General features: G+C 36.7%; 1 protein-coding gene across 4 annotated transcripts in view; it reads right to left on the reverse strand.

Annotated features, from left to right (window-relative positions):
• The window catches only part of LOC126978591 (transcriptional activator Myb), an 88,927-nt gene that overhangs the window by 16,659 nt on the left and 47,886 nt on the right, over positions 1-24,382 (reverse strand). For all 4 annotated transcript variants that reach the window (XM_050827578.1, XM_050827569.1, XM_050827555.1 and 1 more), the window contains 11 exons: positions 19,506-19,635; positions 17,887-18,036; positions 12,975-13,072; positions 11,364-11,498; positions 10,610-10,787; positions 9,752-9,957; positions 8,577-8,668; positions 6,748-6,902; positions 5,168-5,308; positions 4,293-4,372; positions 3,585-3,750 (listed from right to left, as the gene is read on the reverse strand). In XM_050827578.1, the coding sequence (XP_050683535.1) occupies positions 3,585-3,750; positions 4,293-4,372; positions 5,168-5,308; positions 6,748-6,902; positions 8,577-8,668; positions 9,752-9,957; positions 10,610-10,787; positions 11,364-11,498; positions 12,975-13,072; positions 17,887-18,036; positions 19,506-19,635 (1,531 nt within the window). The remainder of the gene's footprint in view (positions 1-3,584; positions 3,751-4,292; positions 4,373-5,167; positions 5,309-6,747; positions 6,903-8,576; positions 8,669-9,751; positions 9,958-10,609; positions 10,788-11,363; positions 11,499-12,974; positions 13,073-17,886; positions 18,037-19,505; positions 19,636-24,382) is intronic.

The raw sequence follows: 24,382 nt of genomic DNA on the forward strand, positions 1-24,382 counted from the left end.
CATATGGAGCGTATTACAGTTCAGGAACGTGAACGTTCAGATGTTGTTTATTTGCCACAACATCCTGTTATCAGAGATGACAAAACAACATCCAAATTAAGGGTCGTTTTTGACGCTTCTTGTTCAGGCACCAATGGAGTCTCTAAATAAAGATTTGATGGTTGGGCCAACTCTTCAATCAGATTTACGTCACATTGTTATGCGCTGGCGTAAATATCCAATATATATTACGTCTGATATAATTAAAATGTATCGGCAAGTTAAGATTTCAAACGATAATGTTGACTTTCAGAAAGTCCTTTGGCGTGACACTCCTAAAGCTGAATTGGAGCACTATCGATTATTAAGGGTCACTTTTGGAACCGCTTCTGCTCCATATTTAGCTGTGCGAGCCTTGCATCAAGTCGCTTATGATGAAGGTGATCAGTTTCCCCTAGCAAAGGATCGAGTTATAAAGGACTATTTCGTCGACGATCTTATGACAGGATGTGAACGAGTGGAAGAAGGAGTCAAGATATATGAAGAAATGACAGCATTATTAAAGAAAGGTGGTTTTGAACTCCAAAAATGGTCAAGCAATAGTTCTGCAGAACTAACGGACAAACTTAAGGGAAAACAGGGCAAGGATAAAATGGACCTAAAGGTAGATGAAGTTGGAAAAATTCTTGGGTTAGGATGGGATAAAAATACGGATACTTTTCAGTATTCTGGTACACTTCCAGACATCTCTACACCAATCACCAAACGTAAAGTGATATCAGACATTTCGCGGTTATTTGACCCATTAGGTTGGATAGCCCCAACCATAGTTGTGGCGAAAATGTTCATCCAGAGATTGTGGATGTCGGGTGTAGGGTGGGATCAGGAAGTACCTGCTCAATTATCGGATGACTGGATGGCTTATCGAAAGAGTCTACCAACCTTAAAGGATTTTAAGTTGCCTAGATGGAATCAAACGAGTGAAGATGACGTTTGTAGAGAGCTCCATGGGTTTTGTGATGCCTCAAATCATGCTTTCGCTGCTGTTGTGTATTTACGAGTTGTGCAGAGGAGTGGGGAAGTAGCCGTTAGTCTCATCACATCCAAAACAAAGGTAGCTCCCATAAAACAAGTTTCCATACCACGCTTAGAGTTGTGTGGCGCTGTATTACTCTCCAAGCTGTTGATCGAAGTAGCTGAGGTTATGTAAATTTCCAAGGAAAACGTTTTTGCCTGGACAGATTCGTCTGTGGTTTTGGCTTGGCTTAGTAGTCACCCAAGTCGATGGAAAACATTTATAGCGAATCGTGTATCGGAAATACTACTGGTTTGGGAGAGTACGCAGTGGCACCATGTCAGTTCCAAAGATAATCCTGCGGATTGTGCCTCTAGGGGTTTAAAGGCTATAGAATTGACCGAGCACAGGCTATGGATAGAAGGGCCACAATGGTTAAGAGACGAGAAAATTATTTACAGAAATCAAGAAAGAAAGGATACTAATTTAGAAGAAAAGCAAAAAAAGGTTTTTCACTCTGCAATTGATATCGGAGAACAAAATAAATTGTGGACTAAGTATTCTTCTTTAGGAAAGTTAGTTCGCGTTATAGCTTATTGTAGGAGGTTTTTGCGGTTAAGAAAGTCAGATGACACAAAAAAGAGTATTTGGCTGAGTCATGACGAGCAACAGGACGCACTTAATGTGTGTATTCGTCATTTTCAACGAGAGCATTTTAGTGAAGAGATATGCAGTCTTACGGAAAACGCTGCCGTAAAAAAGAAGAGTAAACTTTATTCTTTTACTCCATTCATTGATGCGAACGGTATTTTAAGAGTTGGTGGACGTTTAAAGAATGCTGACATCAGTGACAATATGCGACATCCAGTGATTCTGCCTAGGAATTGTCATCTTACAGACTTAATAATCTCTGATGCTCACTTCAAAACGCTGCACGGTGGACCACAGTTTATGTTGAATTTTTTACGTACCAAGTACTGGATTTTAGATGCAAGAAATCTAACCAAGTATTTTGTTAGAAGATGTATCAAATGTGTTAGATATGCAGCTCAGACTCCTCAACAACTTATGGGACAGTTGCCAACACCTCGAGTAACTGCGTGTAGACCTTTTTATCAATGTGGTGTCGATTACGCAGGACCCATTAGTATTCGGACATCAAAGGGTAGAGGACACCATGCGTACAAGGGCTACATATGCCTTTTTGTATGTATGGCCACTCGTGCCATACATTTAGAGGTGGTCAGCGACTTGACCTCAGAAGGCTTCATCGCGGCATTCAAACGTTTTGTCGCCAGACGTGGACATTGTGCCGATATTTGGAGCGACAATGGCACAAATTTTGTAGGTGCAGCTCGTGAATTGAGGCAACTTTTTGACGACGAACAATCAAGTGTCATTAGTGAAATTGCTGAGTGGCTAGGCAATAACGGCACTAACTGGCACTTTATACCTCCGCATGCTCCAAACTTTGGAGGATTGTGGGAGGCAGGGGTAAAGTCGACAAAACATCACCTCAAAAGAGTTATTGGCGACAATAAGCTTACTTTTGAGGAATTGTCAACAGTGCTGTCGCAGTCTAAAATGCAAGAATAGCGTTATTAAACGCCCTATTTCGAAATTGTGCATATTACCCGTGACCGAATAATTGGTACCGATTGCAATTGATCACGCTTAGGCCCTTACAGCATATTTTTTTGTTAATTATGGTTATGTTTATTTAGTTTTATTTTGTGATTTTTATGTTTTCCTTTATAATGTGTACTTTATACAACTAGTTTTTAGACAATTAATGTTACAAACTCAGTTTAAGACCTTTACAATATTTTTGCAGATATGTATCAGTCCATTTAGATTTAGTTTTAGATTTTATTTTGGTTATAAAGAATTTAAGAGTATTTTGTAATGAAGTTTGTATAGTTTACTTGAGATTTATACAAGAAGTTTGGTTTGGTGACTGGTAATGTTAAACAAATTGTACTTTTTTATATTGTTTGCTTTGAACTTAGATGGACACTCTGTCCATAGTGGGCGGAATGTTAAGATTTAAAAGTTAAGTTTTCATTTGTATATGATCTATATTATCTTTGCTTGCTAGTCGATAAGAGATGGCGCTAGTTGTATTTGAAATCGCACAAACAATATTTGCATAAATTTTGTATGGTTCAAATATTTGGTTTAGGAATATATCGATCTCTAGTCTTGTATGGATTGATTTATTTCACATCCACTAGAGGAGCTTTTTGGGAACCTGTTCAATAGTTGTAAGATTTCTTTTGTTTGAATTAATTAATATGCATATTTGTTTATAATATAAGCATTTATCAGTAAAATTGAAATTTTAAAGTAAGATATGTGTTATCAATCACCTTACAGATGACGCGGACGAGAATTTACATATTTTTTTTTAAAGATTTATGCAATACTTATATTTTTTCAAGTGTGTTGAAAAAGAGCGTATGAAAACATTCGGCTAATTTACGCCCTCGCCTACGCCTCGGGCTGCTAACCACAGCCTCGTGTATAATGAGCATTTTAGCTTGTATCATAATATACTTATCTTATATGTCCTAACCTATTGAGCACATACCTGTGTTTCATTCTCGGTGGATACGGCAGAGTCGTTGTTGGCACTCTCTTCTCGCTGGATCATCTCTGTGATGTCAGCTACCAACACTCCAGGACTGGATGGAGAGTATTTCAACCCGGACTTCTTTCCCAGCTCCGCCATCGCCAGCTTGAATGGTGTTGGAGTTCTGCATCAAATATCAATTTTATACTCTAAAGTCTAACAGGCTTGGCAGTAGGATAGACTAACTAAACTAGTGGGAGGCTCCTTTGTACAGGATGCCTGCTAGATTATGGCTACCTCAACGGCGCCTATTCTTGTCGTGAAGCAGTAATGTGTAAGCATTATTGTGTTTCGTTCTAAAGGCCACCGTAACTAGAAAAATCACTGGGAAAATTAGAGTTCATATCTTATGTCTCAATGTGACAAACGCAATTGTAGTGCCACTCAGAATTTTTGGGTTTTGAAGAATCCTGAGCGGCACTGCATTGTAATAGGCAGGGCGTATTACCATTAGCTGAACGTCCTGCTCGTCTCATCACTTATTGTCATAAAAAAAGGCATGTTAAAATCACACTAATATTTTAAAGGCAAAATAAATAATAATAATAATAACTTTATTCTTATAAGCCGTAGACATTATTTTGAAGAATGGTAAGGATAAACATCGTAACAAAAATTCCCTTTAAAATACAAAGAGCTTAAAATGCAATACAGTATTAAACATACTTAGGAGTTTTCTTGGAGGTGCCGCCCGGAGTAATATTGGCTGGTGTTGGTGTTTGTAGCAAAGGACTTGCCGTCCATTCCTGGAATAAAAAAAATACAATTGTATTCAAATTTTGAGATGGACGAAAGTGCGTCGAATATATACGGAATGTGGATGAAAATGTTAGTAAAGCAAATATATATTTATCTGTTAACCGTTTATCTGTCGACTAAAAACGAACTAAATATGCAGTTATAGGTTATTATTACCACTGCTGCCTAAACAATCACCGATTTATATTAGGTTTAATACAGAGCCTTTTATGCAGACAAATTGAGCCAGAAAAAATTTCACAGCCGATGCTTTGATGTGTATAAGCATTCTACACTAATTCTTTCAATCTCAAGCGTGGAAGCAGCTTCATAGAAACCTGTGGCAGCCTAAAAAAGGCTGGAAACCTCTTTGAACAGCCTGGACATGGGTCTGAGCAAGAAAAAAGCTCAGCTAAACTTTATTAAGATTGCTTGAAAATGTGTGAGGTACTGTAATTCTCACCAGTGGGAGGCTCCTTTGCACAGGATGCCGGCTAGATTATGGGTATCATCACGGCGTCTATTTCTGCCGTGAAGCAATAATGTGTAAACGTTTATGTGTTTCGGTCTGAAGAGCGCCATAGCTAGTGAAATAACTGGGCAAATAAGTCTTAAAATCTTATGTCTCGATTTGACTGGCGTAATTGTAGTGCCCCTCAGAATTTTTGGGTTTTTCAAGAATCCTGTACCGGCACTGCATTCTAATGGGCAGGGCGTATCAATTACAATCAGCTGAACGCTCGTCTCGTCCCGTATTTCCATAAAAAGAAAAGATTGGTAAATCTGAGCATTCCAATATGTACCTTTTCTGCAGGACGTCTGTCGGGCGTTTCGTTGTTAGTGAAGGAGACGGTCGCGGGCGAGTTGAGGAACTGTGACGGACTGAACGGCAGCGCCTTGATAGGAGTCACTCCCTCCATGGCTTTTATTGTTTCCGACCACATCTGTAACAAAATCGTATTATAGTATACACTAGATTCTACTCGCGACTTCGTTTGTTTTAGGCCTTGTCCACATGCCTTTTTTTATAGAAGAGTCTTCTCTTCTATAAAAAAATATCTTCTATAGAAACGATCGGACGGGTCACCTGAAATGATCACCGCCGCCCACATTTTCTTGCAAAACAAGAGAATTAACAGCACACGGTGGAGGAACGCTACACATCCACTATCTTATTAATAAACGCATTGTTATTCTCCAAGTTTAAAATTACTTCTGTAATTCTGAAATGACAAAGGTAAGATAAAGACAAAAAGATTTAAATTTGGAATAACTTTACTGCGCGTCTATTAATAACATAACAGAGTATATATGTATTTGTGGCGTGTCGGGCGAAGGTGGCATTCGGCAGCAGTAATCAGGTCCAACACTCTTCGAAACACTCCCCGTGATAAATGCGGTAGAAGACACCCAATGAAGCGACGTCTCTACGCAACGCCAAGAGGTAGTCGTGCACAGATATCCAGTATCCCCGATAATTCGAGCAGCTCTCCGTTGAACGCGGTCATATGATTCGAGTTCATACTGGGGTGCACCAGACTCGAGATAACAGCAATACTCCACATGTAACTGAACCTGCGCTTCGTAGAGCGCTAAAATGTGGGCCGGCTTGAAATGTTGCCTTTATTTATGAAGCCCACCTTCTTCGATGCCAATTTAGCTTTGTCTTACGATTATGTGTGCCACCACATTGCATAGATTTTTCAACTAGACGTGGCGATAGCGTTGTAGGTAATTATTAGCAAAATAAAGGTGTTGACACACTATTAGAATTTATTACACATATAGTATGCTCGCGCCATGTGAAAAGAGCGCTGAAGCTGTGTTAGTGTGGGAGCTGCTGTGCAGTGTATAGTTACGCGAAAAACAAAATATTTTTTAAATTTACATTACACAAGCTTTTTCGATGCTAGTGCAAAAGCTGGCTCCTAGTAGAGTCAAATTGTAAATCTACTTACATACGCTACAGTTAAATAGTTGTGTCAACAAAATATTAGAATTTTTTTCTTAATATTTAAAAACATCAATTATATTTTATTATTATCTTCCATGAAGGAAGAGGTATATCGCTAGTTCCTCGTAGCGGAACCTTTTACATGTATTTATGAATGTAGAATTTGATTTTAAAGAGTCTGTAAATAATCATAACATACCAACCGCTTATTAAACCTATCTTTACTACCGAAATGTTTTGTGCCTTTCTGTCAAACGATTTTTTAACTTGAGAGTAAGGTACAAAACATTTCGATACCTAAAAGAAGGTATATTAAACATTTAAGTTGGTGTTACTATAAACGAGACTAATGTTTACTATACACTTCAATTGTAATGCTACATAGTTCTGTTCTGGAAGTACTATAGAAGATACAGTACGGTGACTCACATTGTGCTGCTTCTTGTTCCGCGCGCGGCGCAGTATGGGCGGCGGACTGTTGGTCGGTGGCTGGTCCGAGCGGCGCCGGGCCGCGGCCGGGGAGGGCTCGTACACCGACGGTACGATCAAATCCTCGCTGCAATCGGGGACTGTCGAGAAGCTCACTGCGAAACGAAATATATTACACTATTAACATTGACGTACAATGAAAATCACGCTGAAAAATTGTATTAATTCAAATTCAAATATTTTTATTCAAAATAGGATTTAAAATCACTTATTGAACGTCAACCAACCATTCAAAAGAGACTGCCTCAGACCTGAGAATAATGGGCGCAAGAAACTCAGCGGGCTTTTTTTTATTATAAAATATAGATTACAATGTAATATCGTACAATAAACATTTATAATTAAAGAGCCTAAGGGTGTTCGCTTTATTCCCAGTCCGTGGTGTCATTAAGAAAATCGTTTATGCTATAATAACCTTTCCCACACAAACGTTTTTTAACAATTCTTTTAAATTTCGTAACACATTTGTTTTGTACATTTTCTGGGATCATATTGTAGAAGCATATATATCGCCAAACAAAAGACTAACTCGACCCAACCGAGTAGTAGGCATAACAAGTTTATGTTTGTACCTTGTGTTAACATTATGAATGTCACAGTTTCTAGAGAATTCATCAATGTGCTTATGAACATACAGAACATTATCAAAAATGTATTGAGAAGCAACGGTCAAAATGTTTATTTCTTTAAATTTTTCTCTTAATGATTCTTTAGGACCTAGGTTATAAATTCCGCGAATAGCCCTCTTCTGCAGCACAAAGATAGTATTAATATCGGCCGCACTGCCCCATAACAATATACCATAGGACATAATACTATAAAAATAACTAAAGTATATTAATCTCGCCGTATCTATATCAGTTAACCGTCTAATTTTCTTAACCGCATATGCTACAGAACTAAACCTATTCGCCAATCCTTCAATATGGAAGCCCCACTGCAATTTGGAATCAAGAGTAATGCCAAGAAATATAGCAGATTCCACTGGTTTTACCACCTCTCCATTTAATAAAATATTCGCATCTACATTTTTGACATTTGGCGCGGTGAATTTAATATATAGGTTTTATGATTATTTAACAATAAGTTATTGGCGCTAAACCAGTACACGATGTCGGATAGAGCATTGTTTACTTCGTCATACAAAACTTGGCTTCGTTTCACTTTGAATATAATTGAAGTGTCATCCGCAAACAAAACTCTGCCTACGCGTCTATTAGGCAGAGTTCTCATTCAGTTGTGTTTAGACCGCGCTTTAAATACAACGCCACGCAATGACAGTGTTTAGTGCCAGCATAACTAAACATAAAAAGGATGGAGTGTCGTATTTTAGGTGAGTGCCCCTTTACATTAACAAAATCATGTAAATAACTTGACGTTTTTAATCATTTCAATAAATAATAATATACATTACAATGGTGAATGTTCCGAAAATTTAAGCTCATCAAAAGGCATTTCATACCTGTTATTTCGTAGCAGCTAAAATATGGATTACAATTACTCAATAATAATGAAAAAAGGATAATATAACATTGAATAATTATCATTTTTGAGTTTATAAATGGATTTTATGTATGATGTAGGTATTTAAAAATAATTGTAAATAATAGCCAAACAAGTGGCAACTTTAAACTACTGCCATTGTGGTGCAATAAAGAATTCAACTCCGACTGGTAGATTAAATTACCTTGCTCAAATAAACAAAAAAGGTATCGGTTTATTTTCTTGGCATTAGCATTTAAAGAAACAACATCCTAATAATAACTTACCTTTATTTTCATCGTTGGTTGCTTCCGAAGGTTGTGATAAATAGCTCTTGATAGGAGATATTAACTCGGGCAATGTGTCTATGTTAACGAATCTGTAAAGTAAAATATTGTCAGGTATTATAGCAGTCGATTAACTATAATCGCTCCATGACATGAAACGCTAACGATTTGAACCACATGTACAGTCTTTAAAGAAAATTGGAACAACAAAGAAGCGCCATCTTTAATTGTCATGGGAACATGGACAGTTCTCTTTGTGATATAGCTGTATGGAGTTCGATGACAATAGATCGAGTTGGATAATTTCTGATGAATATTGGATACTTTGAGAGAATATATTGAGTGCTTGGATAAATGTAAGATTGAATTGCTCTGATTGGTCGTTTACATGGATTACAATATTCACAGGTTCTACAGTTATAGAAAAATGTAATAAATTAAATAAAGAATAAAAAATTAATTAAATCTGTGATCAAATATTGTGCCTTATGCACGACAAGCAACAATCAACACAACTTATAGTTTCCTCTGATATATTATATAATATAGGAAGTATAAAGTAAAATATAACAGAAAGAAAGAAATAACATTAATTCAATAAGGTAAAAATAACACTTGTGAATGTCGAAGATTTAACACAATTTCGTAAAAGTAGAGCATTAAAGAGAAGATGTTTCGATAAACTTATTTCCACTTGTTTTAATCAATTCAGCATTTTACATAATATTTTAGTACAACGTATATGTAGAGTGATGCACCAAAAATTACAAAAAAAATTATGCAAACAATAAAAAAAACTCAAAACAGTAACGATTAGAGTAGATGTATTACTCTGTAAATAGGATTGCGAACTTTTTCTGGGTGTATACAGTATATTTAATTTCAGAGAGAATAAATACAGAGTACAGACAGATTAATAAAAAAAGAGTATAATTTTCAAAAACATTATTCCTTCACCACCTTGTCACATTTGCTTCATTTTGACCTGTCTGATTGTGACTGCTTTCACAAACCAGTTTAATTTGCGCAGTTAATACCTAACCTTTATTTGTTTAATGTCAACGAGTATAGCTGGCATGTGGAAAAGAGTACTTTAAAGTATTTTATTAGTGTTAAAGATAACAGAGTACACGTAACAGAACTATCTGTAAATGATGTATGAGTTTATGACTTACTTCAAGTTGGATGCGCCTGTAGACTCCACGATCTCCACAGTATCGGCATGCACGAGGCCTCCTCTGTCCGGAGAGCGTCGCTGCAGACTGTTGAGCTGTTCCTTGAGCAGCTGGCGGAAGTGGAGCACCTGCTTGGATGGCTGGCTCGTGTGAGACGAGTTGCTGTGCGGGGACTCGTTGAACGGGTCCGGGGTTGCTGACCAGCTCTGTGAAAGTAATACGAACCACTCAAGCACGAGTCAGACATACGTATGTTATCAAGTGCGTAAATAACAATGTATATGAATTTAATAATATTATTAAAAATATATATATATATAAAATAATTTACTTTTTTTGTTAGATACTATCTAACAAAAACTTTTCTTCTTAGTGGTAAATGGTAAAATGTATATATTATGATTAATACATTTGGAATTTTAAAAAATACGCTTTTGAACCCTTATAATTTGGATGTATAAAATTATAGTTTTTAGTAATAGTAAACACATATTGTAGTAGTATTACTTAACTTACAATAATAAATGAAGGCAACGCTGTGCATACCTATAAGTTAGATATACAAATATAAATATAAGAAATTTTATATTATAAGTAGTCATAATATTAATTGTGTGTCTAGTTGGTAAGCCTTTTCTAATAAATAAATAAATAAATGTTTTAAATAGCGGTCTCCATTGTTGTCATAACAGCATTCAAAAGATGAATGCTGCTAAATCTGACTGTTACTTCCAGAAACACTGGACGCAGTAAGTTACGTAGTTAAAATGAAACACTATAACTAACTTAACGAACTACTAATTATAATAAACATAATAGCAGAAAAGCAAATAGAAAATTAATAAAAAAAACACTAACATCGTTATAGGTGACGGCTACCTTGGCCGCATTCTCTTTCCTCTCGTTGCCGGGAGAGGCCGCCGTCTCCTGCCGTGTCCTGGCCAGCCGGCGCCGGAACACGAACGAGTCCATACGGTCGGGCTCGTACTTGCGCCGCATTGTGGAGTTCCAATGATTCTTAATTGCGTTATCGGTCCTGGAAATTAAACTTGTAAGACAATCCATATAAACTGTATGTGCGTGGTAATTAAAATTTACAAAATATCTTGAAATTGGTTTTATAATACTTATGTCTTTTACATATTAAGTTCTTTGAAAAAAAACTTAATACTTGCATTATGGAGTTGAAACTCAATAAATATATGTGGAAAATTTTATGAAAATTAATAGCTATTCTCAACATATTACAATATTTCTGATATCACAAAAAAAGTATTATTTAAATATATGTATGTATGTATATATTTCCTTTTATATATATAAGGAAAATCTAATTTGTATCCCCGAAGTGTAATCATCATGATTTGTTCTCCTTCCGTTTTTCAAGCCTTTATCTAGTATAATCTACTTAATATTAATATTAAATAAAACCCGCGCATTAGAATAGTGGCGGACCTTGTCATACTAACGTCTGCGTAACGTTATCAAGCAGTAATCTGATTGTAAACGCTAACTTTATTGGTGCCCGGACCTGACGTCACTAAGATGACGGTCACTCCCTACCTTAACGCGCGGCAATCATAAAATGAAATACTCTACTATTTATACACACCTGCCGGGTAACAACTTGGCAATCTTCGCCCACTGGTTACCCAGTTGCTTGTGCGCGTGGTATATCACTCTGTCTTCGTGCTCCGTCCACGCTGTTTTCTTTATACTTGGATTTAAGTGGTTGTGCCACCTTTCTCTGAAGTAAAATACCAATACATGTTTATTAATTTCAAGATATAAACTAACTGGAATTAATATCGTGAATAATTTTTTTTAGAGTTAACCTCTATTATGAGCAATGCGCGCACAACAATAACACAAAGTGTCATACAAATCGCGAGTGTAACACGTAGCTTGTCACGCATACTAAAATTCTGTTTTTATCGGTTGTCTAACAGCAAGGGACTCTATCTAGACGTATAAATTATCTTAGATCCCAACATCGTTTATAACGTCTTCAAGTAAATCATTGAAGCACTTCCATTAATGCTTTTTGATGTTTTTGCACTAAAGTTAGGACTAATGCCATTTACAAATGGTGGTTGAACATAAAACGATGGACGGCGAAAAAATAGGGTGTGAGAATAATTTGTGAGAATAAAATGAGTAGAAAGACTTTCTGTCGGCATTTGATTTTGTTGGCGTTAACGAACGATTAAATATCTGTAGACATGGAGCAATGCTGAGTTTAACAGATATTGACTAATTATAAAAAGCAAGACTTAGTGTTAGTCACGTTATTATATATTTTATTTAATTAGTAATTACTCGATTTATTTTGCAGTGGGCATCTTATGCCCACGCCTGGTCAACCATAGCTTGATCAATTGCAGAAGAAAATTCTAAGGTTTTGGTATGGTGCGGGAGGCTCATGTTTGTGATACCACTTTATATCTCTATCTCCATTTTGAACTGCACTCCAAATAACCAAGCTCCTTCCTGAAGGTTCAGAACCTACATGGGATGTTTACCAACTTCTTGGAACGACCTCACATTTTCGAAGATTATTGCACGTTAGTCGGCCACTTCTTTACATTTATGTATAATAAGAGTGGAGGTCTTGTCTTCTACCAGACAGCCACAGCACATGAGGCATTACACCGATTGTAAATAGTGCCTAATTATTTAGTAATGTGCCTCGTTAAGATTTAATAAGATGAAAATGAGGAACAAGGCGAGCAGGACCTTCAGCTGATGGTAACTGATACGCCCTGCCCATTAAAATGCAGGGCCGCTCAGGATTCTTGAAAAACCCCAAAAATTCTGAGCGGCACTACAATAATTACGCTCGTCACCTTGAGACATAAGATGTTAAGTCTTATTTGCCCAATAATTTCACTAGCTTACGGCGCACTTCAGACCGAAACACAATAATGCTTACACATTACTGCATCACGGAAGAAAAAGGTGCCGTTGTGGCACCCATAATCTAGCATCCTGTGCAAAGGAGCCTCCCACTGGTATACTTACCATTATATTCGGATATGCCTTTTTATTTAAAGCTAATGAGCTAATGTGCGATAGAACGGCGTTTCTATCGACTGTCTACATTTTGTAAAGTTAGCTCAGCAGTCATTAAGAATATTAAACAGCTTTCAAGTTTCCGCTTCCGGCGCGCAGCCATCCAAAGCAAAAATTTCAAAGATGTATCAATTGATAGGGACAGATTTACCTGCATTGTTTTCCTATCCTGCCTCTAAGGTTACGGGCTATAAGAGTCCACTTCTTTGGGCCATACTTGGCGACCAATTGAACCACCTGTTCATCTTCCTGAAATAAAAAGATTTCGTTATATTTGTGGTTTGGACACATCGAGCGAATAAGTGAAGGAAGAATCACGAATTGATGACATAAATTTTATTCCAAAATAATAATCCAGTGTAGAGCTTGCTTAATAGACACATTTAGGATTATTTTTCACAATTATAAAATACAGTAAATTTAAAAATCCTGCTTAAGCGTTTAGTATATAATGTTATCTAGCTTTGAAAGAAAAAATGTTTCATAGAACTTAATTTTTTTATGTTTTAAAAAATACAACAGTTTTAATTTAATGTCTTTTATGTTTTAGTTTATTTGTGAGGCTGATTATGGCGTCAATGACTCATTTATTGCTACGTTTATATTAAGTGTAAATTCCGCTTAGATTTGTCTTTTAGCCTTACATAATTTATGCGTCTAGATCTATCTAGACAAGCAGCAAGGCTCTAGCCTTGCTGCTGGACAACAGATGAAAACAGGTCACGATAATTACTTTAGTGTGCGTGACAAGCTACGATACACTCGCGATTTGTATGTCACTTTGTGTTAGTGTGCGTGCATAGCTCAATATAGAGGTTAACATTCAACCTCATTTTATTCGACGTTTTCACTGCTGTCACAGTGTAACTAGACGCATAAATGATCTAAGCTCTTAACCACTTCAACAAGTGTTTCGCCTCTACACGAGGCATCCGAGGGGATGTTGTCTCGCCGAACATTTCCTACGTTTCCGTAACAAAAATCAAATATGTACTCAAATAATATCATAAAGTTCTATTTAGCTACAGTTCAATCACTACCATTTTATAAACGAATGGAGAATCACGATTACATATTATGTTTCAAACAATACGAATCCAAATTAAATTTTCCATAGCAAATATAAGAGAAGCACGCTCTAATTTTTTAGTACGTCTATGTTCACGAGTAATTCACAAAAAGTGCAACAAAAAGCGAGCGCGTGTGAAAATACGTTACATTTCAAGGTCAACTTGTGTGTGGGTGTTGTAAGCATCTTGAATCAGCTGATTCATTAACTTGATGTTACGTAACAATATTTCATTCTTATTTATTTAGTACTCTTAAGCCTTCGACTTCGTCCGCGTTGATATAGTACGGCGGTCCTACAGGAACTGTTAAAAATATCTGAATCAAATGTATCCCTATATCCTTTTTGAGACCCCTGAAAATGTTTTTGCAAAATATCATAATGAACTGTTGAGTGGTTAAGGCGAGAGAGCGTAACAACTAACAAACAAATAAACATAAAACTTACAATTATAATGTTAGTAAGGATTTTGTTTGATTAACGTAAGTGTCGTAAATTTAAATAAAATGCGTGTAATGACTGAATTTTTTACTTATTTAGTAATGATTTACTTTATTTGTTTAACCTGCCATTTCATACATTTACAGTAGAAGGACTAGGTCAAGGAAATGTCGGCATATAGAAATAATGTTAATGTTGGCCAAACCCCGTTTGTGATCATCGTTCTGATGTCACTAGTTCCAATCAGATAGCCCCTTCAGTACAATATCCCAGCGGATACTCCCAAGGGAGTGCCGCTTGAGTCTCTCCGTGGCCGCAGGTGCGCGGGCATCACCTTCATAAACTCTCAATTAGGCGGCGTCCAGGTACAGGCGGACGTCGCCCCTTCGCGGCTCACCACTAAGGCGGGTGGATGGGTAAACCCAGCGGGCGCATGCCCAAAGCCAACCTTAGGTGGTGTTTAGTGGGTAGGCACTCAGGCACGAGCGAGTCCCACATAACCAACGCAGCCTCCAGCGTTGTTGGTAAAAATAAAATACCAGATAATAATCAAGAAATTGTTTAAACACATTTTTATCCTCAAAATATTTAATTTATTTATTCGTCAACAGAGATTAGTACTATCGAGATTGACCTATTGCCTGAACTTCCAGTTATGGAATGCTTCCAGGAAGTTTTTTAGCTTAAACTTCTGAGATATTTTTTTTTAACTTGAACCTCGTTTAATTCGTATGCATACCCTATCAGTAGAAATGTTATAGCAGTTGCGACCTTCAAAACGTCAATTTGATCCGCATAACACGTGCTCAAGTAGATAATCATCAAGACGGGGACATCCATTGTTGTTCGTATTCTGAATGGTTTATATCCGTGAGTTATACTAAGCGTAAACACAATCACTTTTATATATACTATATATACATAGAATGATTATACGGACAGCAGTATACAAAAAAAATATTTGTCATATTTTATGACTAATACACAAATAAAATTTTAAAACAAAATTTTATGAACGATGCGGGAGACGAACCCGCGACCTCTCGCGTTCCGTGAGAGTGCTCTTCCAACTCAGCTAACCGTTCAAGTGACGTATCGTCATAAAATCTTGTATGCTTTGTTCAACTCCCAGGTTGTGTTCAAATTATATTCAAGAAGTGAGGGTTATCACTTTAAAAACATAAGAAATTGTTTTTATGGTTAATGACCTCAATCGCTGGAACAATTTTTAAAAGACTTTCATTGGCAGACAGCACATAGTGAAGACAGTGTAGAGAATTAGGATTACAAAAATTTTAAGTTTTTTTCCGAGTATATAATTAACGCGTTTTAGTCCTTTAAAAATATATACAATAATTTGAAGCTCAAAGTTTTCTCATATTACGACATGGGTGACATCATAGCTAATTCATTTACGTTAAACTCCGCCACAGGATAACATTTCATGAATGACTATTTTGTTTAACGAGACATGAATTTCTAAGCAGATATGTATTTAATATCAGCTGATATAACTAACAATACGCTTTTAAAATACGTGATATTTATACCTTTACCACCCGTTTCTGTTCTATCATTAGAATTGCGTTGACACTCAAGCAATGATGGTAAGTGATGCGCCCTGACTTTGACTGCTCAAGATTCTTGAGAAAACATAGTCATCAAACTTTTGTTTTTTTATTCCCCAGTATGCTTATTAAGAGGACTCTATACGACACTAAACAAAAATTGTCATATTTTTTTAAACCTTAAACAAACTGTTGTTCTATGGAGATATAATATAATAGAAAAAAAAGTGTGCGTGTACTTATGTATGCACGCAAGAAGTTCAACTTCGGCGTAACAAAGCAAAAATCCTTAAAATTATTTATACCTCCTGCTATTCTACGTTTGTAGAAAGAGCAATATTGTAAAAATCTTGCAAAGATGGCTTTCACAATTAATTATTAAATAATGAATACGGCTGTATGGGTTTGAACCCTTTGCCTGTCCTAATAATGGACGAAGAAACCAAAAAAAAAAAAATAACGAATGCCGCAAACGTCAGAAAATTTTAGGAACCAATTTCACTCTCATCATTTTTTCATAACGCGCCTAAGGATGTATAACTTCAAAAATATTTTTTTTAAACTAGATAATATGTAAAAACTAGATAATAAACACTGAAGCAGGATTTATAAATTTCCAATATATTTTCACGGTGAAAAAAGTTTCTAAATGTTCTATTTAAAGTTTTTACGTTATCCATAGAAATAAAGGTCGGTTAAAAATTTACGTTAAGGTCGTAAGTGGCAGTAAAGCGCGGTCGAAAAAACAGCATTGAATACAGTACAATCACTTTCACTATTAATTCAATGCCTTCCCGGCGTCTACGGTGCGGTGTGAGTCACAGGTCAGTAACACAGCGCACGCGCATACAATGCATTACAAATATTGCTTAGATTGCTTGCCCTTTTTGCACACGAGCGTGGACTTTTTGAGCTGTAAATGGGTTACCATAGATTGCCGTTGGGGTAGTAGTCTTCGAATGGCGACCACGTACCGGAAGACGCAGCGTTGGTAGGTCCCCCACAAGATGGACCGACCATCTGGTCAAAATCGCCGGAATACGTTGGATGAGGGCAGCGCAGGACCGATCGTCGTGGAAATCTTTGGGGGAGGCCTTTGTCCAGCAGTGGACGTCATCCGGCTGATAATAATATAGATCGATACAAAAACCTTTAGATTTTGTTAGTGTTTCTGGCCTAAAAGCTTAGGATCCCGGGTTCAAATCCAGTTATGATGAATATAAGTTTCGGAGCTATGAATGTTTATATATTATGTACTAATGTGACGAATTCAAGGTTAAACCAGCGTACGGCTCCGTCTAGGTACCTAAGTGACGAGACTATTTTGCAGCACTAAAGGAATCACAAAAGCGTTGAAGACAATAAATATTCCGGCAGGTGTATTGTTGTTGGACTTAGACAACAAGAACCAAAAACACAACGAAGCGACGTATCAATGCAACGCCAGGGATTAACTGTTTTACGAATGCCTACCGAGTACTGCATCCAAAATGGCATTGAGATATCTATAGATATCAGGCTCCCTACCGCGTAGGTATTGATGTGTTTTTTATTTTTTTATTCGTATGTACCTGCGTTTAATCGAAGTGTTTATGGTGCAAGAAACTTTTACACAGCTGCGAACAAATTTGAGTGCGAAGTTGAACAACTCACACTGAGCTACCAACTACAGAGTACAGACTGAAAAAGTGGGCGTTCAATGAAGGGCTGTTTTCACGAAAAACAGGCAATACAATACAATAGACGTAGTTGTGGTGAAAATTAATGCCGATTTTTTCCTGACATTTACCAATCCTTAAGCTTCTTCGACTTGAAACTAATTAGTTATATACATACTACTTACAATTATTGTTGAAAACAGCGACGAGTAAATTTTTTGTTTCTTTTTTCACGAGCTCTTCTTTCCGAACATATGATAAATTATCGGCCATGAACATAATATGATAAATCAAATTGTGAAGTAGTATAGTATTTTGTTAACATACCTCCTTGGTCCAAGGTCCTTTGACTAGTTCCGGATCGACGACTTTCGTCCACCGCTGCTGACACTGCATATCCGATCGTTCTCGGAAGTGTGACGATATCACGTCCCAGTTTTCCCCGTACTTCTGTACGTACATCCTCAAAAGCTCATCCTGTAGTCGGTAGCGGGATTAGCAAACGAATAACGCAAAAACAAAATAAATCACATCATATATAACATCGATCTTATAACACATAGACGTCCAACTTCACCAGTCGGAGGCTCCTTTGTACAGGATGCCGGCTAGATTATGGGTACCACAACGGCGCCTATTTCTGCCGTGAAGCAGTAATGTGTAAACATTATTGTGTTTCGGTCTGAAGGGCGCCGTAGCTAGTGACATTACTGGGCAAATGAGGTTTAACATCTTACGTCTCAAGGTGACGAGCACGTTTGTAGTGCCGCTCAGAATATTTGGGTTTTTCATGAATCCTGAGTGGCACTGATTTGTAATGAGCAAGGCGTATCAGTTACCATCAATTGAACGTTCTGCTCGTTTCGTCCCTTATTTTCATAAAAAAAAAATAACTATAGTCCGACAACTACGTGCGCGACCGTCCAATTGGGTGACAGGCGGTGGCGGGCGCGGGGTAATAAGATGTCAGCGGGTAGCGGGTGGTGGTGCGGGGAAGAGCAACGCGTAAGACTAACGTTCTGGACTGGACGGTGGCGCACGAAGTAGTCAGGATTGTTTTCGATATGTTGTGGTTACTACTTCACCAATTACGAAATATTTTGATCATTATCTGACCAATGAGCATTCAATGAGGTACCTCACTCTCACAAATCAAATATCTGTCTTTATTATGGTAGAGGAGGATAAATGAGCATGATTCACTTGATGTTAATTCATCACTGATTTTCCTGCAACATCAGAGAAATCACAGGAGCGTTGCCGAACTTTTATAAAGGCCGTGTCGTCCTGGATAGTGCAAAGAGTTCCATAGTGTGGTTGAACGTAACCTTGAAACCGCACTGAAAAAGAACCCCAGAGATCCAGATGGTGAAGATGATATTAAAATATATAATTTATGATGATGTCCTATCTAACTCTGATTTCAATGGTTTTTAATGGGAGATATACACCACTTATACATTTAATTTAGTTAATGGTATCACTCCCACCAATTTAATAATTGACAATAATGCCCCACAATCAAGTATTACTCTTAATTCCAGGTACATGGGAATCACAAAGACGGAGTATGCAATCGCAATTCGCGGCCTTTTGTGACCTGTGGATCATTGCCACGTTGGAACTCAATTGCTCAAAGCGGAGATCGAACCCGCAACCCATTGCTCGGTAAATAGACAATCAACAGGGTCATCTCAACTTTATACTCTGAGAACGAATTTACGTCTTTCGGGGCTCCGGCGGTCATTTTCTTCCTTTCTGTATTCTGCATCTTGGCAATCTGTCTGTAAAATGATCCAATGTACTGACTGAATAAGTCTGTAATATGGTGTTCTATTTGAAAGGCTTTTCCATTGAGTAGTCTCTCACTCATTGTCCACGGACCTTCCTGTAAGTCCCTGAATCACAGCAAATATAACAGCGCTAAAGTCAGTAGGTATATTTACCTCCTCTTTCGACCACCTGCCCCTGTTGCAATTCTTCCTCGACCCAGCACTTTTGGTTGTAGCCTGCCCATCGTCGTTCGGCATTGAATCATTGCTATACTCGCTAGATTCTGTGACATAGCCGCTTCTTCTGTAATTAACAAATGATTCCATTAATATACCAAGTAGTGACAACAATACAATTGAATATGGACTATTGCGAAACTTCTGGAATGCGAGCTATAAGTATAATAAAGTGAAGTCAAGGCGATATTAATAATACGAATTTTTTATATGTCCTATATTGATAAAGTAAAAACATTTGCAATATATATATATATATATATATATATATGATATACTACCCACTAAACTTCGCACTACACACACGAACCTTCGCGAACTTACTACACTCATCACCCTGAATAAGAACCTCCAAATGGTCAGAAACTAGTCGGTACCATCAGCCGGAAGACGTCCACTGGTGAACAAACGCCTCCCCCAAAGACTTCCACGACGATCGGTGCTGCGCTGCCCTTATCCAACGCATTCCGGCGATCTTTACCAGATCGTCGGTCCATCTTGTGGGAGGCCTACCAACACTGCGTCTTTCGGTACGTGCTCACCATTCAAGGATTTTACTGCCCCAACGGCCATCTGTCCGTCGAACGGGGCTATGACGGAATTTGGTTCTCCTACGGATGTCCTCATTTTATATAATTTAAATAATTAGAGTTCTCTCGAAATTTTTAATTTCATAATAGCTCTGGTTGCTCCGATTGATCGCAGTCCACCAGTCGACACGAGACAAATTTACCCGACAGAGCGTTAAAAACGGCCGAGTGTGACAGTTCAGTCCATGGACTTATCATAGTATAAGCCCATTGCTCAGTTTCACCAAAAGAAGTTATCACTTCAAAAATCCGATGTAATAAAGGACTACGAGGGTACTAAAGCCGAAAGATGCAATAACATTCATCCAACGTCACGTTAAAAAGCTTTTCATCCCACAAACCGGTCACATTATTCGCTGTGAAGATCTGCAATTATCGCAAATATTCAAAATTATCTGCGCCAATCCCATACTAGCGTCTAGCCATCGGCGCAGTAACTTTTTGCGGCATTCACGCATACGATAATGGACTTTAAATTGCTGAACATAAAGACTTACTTATACCCTCTAGAACATGTTTAAGAAAGCCAAATTCTCGTCGTGAATTTCGATGAGGTAAGAATAGTTGTAAAAAAAACTTGAACGCCGTCAGCTGATGTCAAACTGGTTTCATTTATCGATACTTATGAGTTCTGTCACTTCAAGTTATTTATATTTATTTATATCCTGAGAAAACAGACCGTAGTCGAATAATCTACATTCAAACAGCTTACAGGTTTGGTCGACATGATTTTATCTCACTTCATCTAAATCACGTGTGTGCTTAAAGAGGTTAATAATACGAGCAGGACGTTCAGCTGATGGATTTGATACGCTTTGTCTATTACAATGCAGCGCCGCTCAGGATTCTTGCAAACCTTAAAAATTGTGAGCGGCAATTAAATCCCATTTGCCCAGTAATTTCACTAGCTACGGGCGCCCTTCACACCGAAACACAATAATGCTTACACATTACTGCTTCACGGCAGAAATAGGCGCCGTTGTGGTACCCATAATATAGCCGGCATCTTGAACAAAGGATCCTCCCACTGGTAATAATGGTTTATGAATACTAAAAGACATACTCGCATATAATCCCAGACAATTTGAACCCACGACCCCTTGATTAAAAAACAGTATCGTTACGATTATTAAGAAAGCTTGCTATCTGGTGACCTTTACATAGAAATATCTCTAAAACACGGTCATAGCTGACAGATGACGTAATAGCAGAGATCACACGGTTCCATTGAGGCCCCGACAGACAGGATTAGCACACAAACAAAAACCGGACCACTAAAAGATAAATACGTTTACACAAGTTTTTGTTAATACAGATAATTTGAATTTTATTCTTCACTTAAGTGCATACATTTTAAAAGAGATTGAAGCGTGTGGGAGTGGCATAAGTCATCCGCAGAAACGCCATTTATTTTTCCAATAAGTGATAAAAGTTTTGATACAATATAGTAGAAGTTCATGAAAAAAAATTAAAAATTATTTTTTTTTGTAGTTGTGCATATCTATTCTGGTGTATTTCCTGCAGATCAAGTAACGCTTTGTTAGTGGAAATTTATTGAAATAGGCGTTACTTTACGAAAACCCATAATTATCCAAATGTTTTGAGTTTTCTTTAGTGTTAATTCCGCCAATATTTGTCAATAAACAATTCAAAACGTGTTTCGCCTCTACGCGAGGCATCGTCAGGAGATATTGACTCTGGAAGACTTTGGCGATAAAAAAATTGGGTAGCGTTGTTGGTGTTTAAAAGCTTGAATAAGCACTAGTGTTTATATAAAGCCGCCACTATTGCACCCGGAACAGCACAAAAAAATATAATTATCTCTCGATCTGAATGTGTCGATGCCTCCGCAGTGTAGTTTTCAATAATCAACTTCCATGTACTGTTTAAATATGAGAGCTACAGTAAGGTCAAAAATTCATACATGGTGGAATGTGACAGGTCTTACAATGACCTTCCAAAACACATTGCGGAGCTGCCATTAATAACACTTTTAACTAGCTTTAATATTATTTTAGCTATTATAGCTTTTAATACGTACATTTGAATAACTATTTATATGTTAACTGTTTTAACCTTTAAGTAAATGTTATTGTTATTAATTAATTGATTATAGTAATTAATTCAAGCTCTTAAGGTTGATGCATCCAATATATAATTTATATATATACAGTTTATTTTTTATTACTTTTAATGAAATATTTAATATTTAATGTGCTTTTTAACTTTGAACATGATTCATATTATATTGCATGCAGCACTCCACAAACTAATTTGTTATGTATATTACAGCCAATGTAAAATAATCTATTTGATTTAAAAGAGTGGCCGTAGAGTTTCTAGTATTTTCTTCTCATGAGCTCTCCTTTTTCCGTACATAATATGGAAGATCCGGTTATTTTAATAAAATATTTACAATGACGATTGGAAAATGTATATTTTTGATTTTGACTTTAGTACTTACTTATTTATGAATAATGAATTTAAAAATGCAATTTTTGTGTTATTTGTCTACATAGAAAGATTTTCGAATCAAAGGAAGTGTTTAAATGTTATTAGATGATTCTAAAGTGTTTTGAAAATCTTCTAAATAAAACAATTCGACTTTGTACAAACATAATATCTAATGAAGTTCCTTGCACGGTACTTCCAAGTGGATACGAATGGTAAGTAGCGATTTTGTATCAAAGAAAGCCGCACCTAAAATCCGTCACCGCTCCTGTGATTCTTCTGTTTTTGTATAATATGTGCAGTGATTCTTTACAAACAGGTGACACCTAGGCTCGATTGCATAAAAATGCACATCATCTAGATACGTGGCGTTTCATCCGCCGCGGCCACTTGCAATCTATCTTTCCATCGAATTTATTCAAGCCCTTCAGATAGATAAGACAAAATAATATTTAAACACTGTACTACTATAAATCGCTTTCATATACTGTGGCGATAAAAAATATATTTTGATTAATATCACTAGCACATGTTAACATCTCTGTTATTACTTTTTCTTGCATATGTTTAAAAGATCGTTGACTTCCGAAACTTTATTTCACTTATGAACATAAAGGTTTAAGCAATTCGCCAAAAATATGAAACTAGGTACATACCGTGTAATTATAAAAATACGAATCCTTTTTCTCGCCATATTAGATACCTACACTAACAAAGTGACGTTCAAGTTGGAATGAACGGCAAATTGACAAGATGGCCGTCAATAAAAGTTATTGAAGGTAGTTTTAAATATAAATAAGAATCGAGAATCATTATTGTATGCTATTTTTGATACCTTAAATCTCGCCTTACCTACTGCAACAGTAAGGAATTCATAAATAGGTTTAGTTCATGTTAAATTACTGGTATTAGATGGCGTACCATCTTATATAAAACACATGTTTGCCATATATTAAAATAAAAAAAAAAAAATGAATCCATAATTATACAAATGATTTAAATTTTATTTTAGTGTTAATTCCGCCAATATTTGGCAGTTTCAGTCTCGTGCCAGATTTTGACGAGACAACACGTCCTGAGGATGCCTCGTGTAGAGGCGAAACACGTGTTGATTGTTTAAAAACAAATATTGGCGGAATTAACACTAAAGAAAACTTAAATCATTTGTATATATTACGATGTATAAATAAAATCTAACTGTTAAACATCATTATAAATAAGTCAATCTTTCATTTGAATTCTCTCTCTCTCTCTCTCTCTCTCTCGGCAAATATGACATAATTTATATTTTGCAAGAAACAGTGCGAAATTCTGAGACAGCTGGCTTAAAATACTTGAAAAAAAGTTTATATCTAATTGTTAGTCGTAAAAAGAACTACGCATACTTATTTTTTAAATTATTCTTACGCAATGAAGCAATATATGAACTAGTTTAGTCTAGTGATAGAGATAGATCTCACGACATCTCAACAAGAGAGGGAGGGTTAGAACATTGCCAAAGTCGTAATTTATTTGAATATTAAACTCGCGTCAGGACTCGTGAGCTGATCGAAAATTCGTTGGACAATCGTTGAAATTATGGATGAAAGTTCTTTTTTTTAAGAAGCCGAAACACCGCGAGGTCGAGGAATCGAATCGACCTGGCGGTGTTTCGGCTTCTCAATCTCAGCAATATTTTTACAGTTAGCGAAGACTCTCCCTAAGGTTATAGTTATACTTGTATTATTTTGTTTACATTTATTTTTTTATTTCATTATTTTGTTTGTTAATTCA

This window comes from Leptidea sinapis, chromosome 3 (genome assembly GCF_905404315.1).
Source record: "Leptidea sinapis chromosome 3, ilLepSina1.1, whole genome shotgun sequence".
Taxonomy (NCBI): Eukaryota; Metazoa; Arthropoda; class Insecta; order Lepidoptera; family Pieridae; genus Leptidea; species Leptidea sinapis.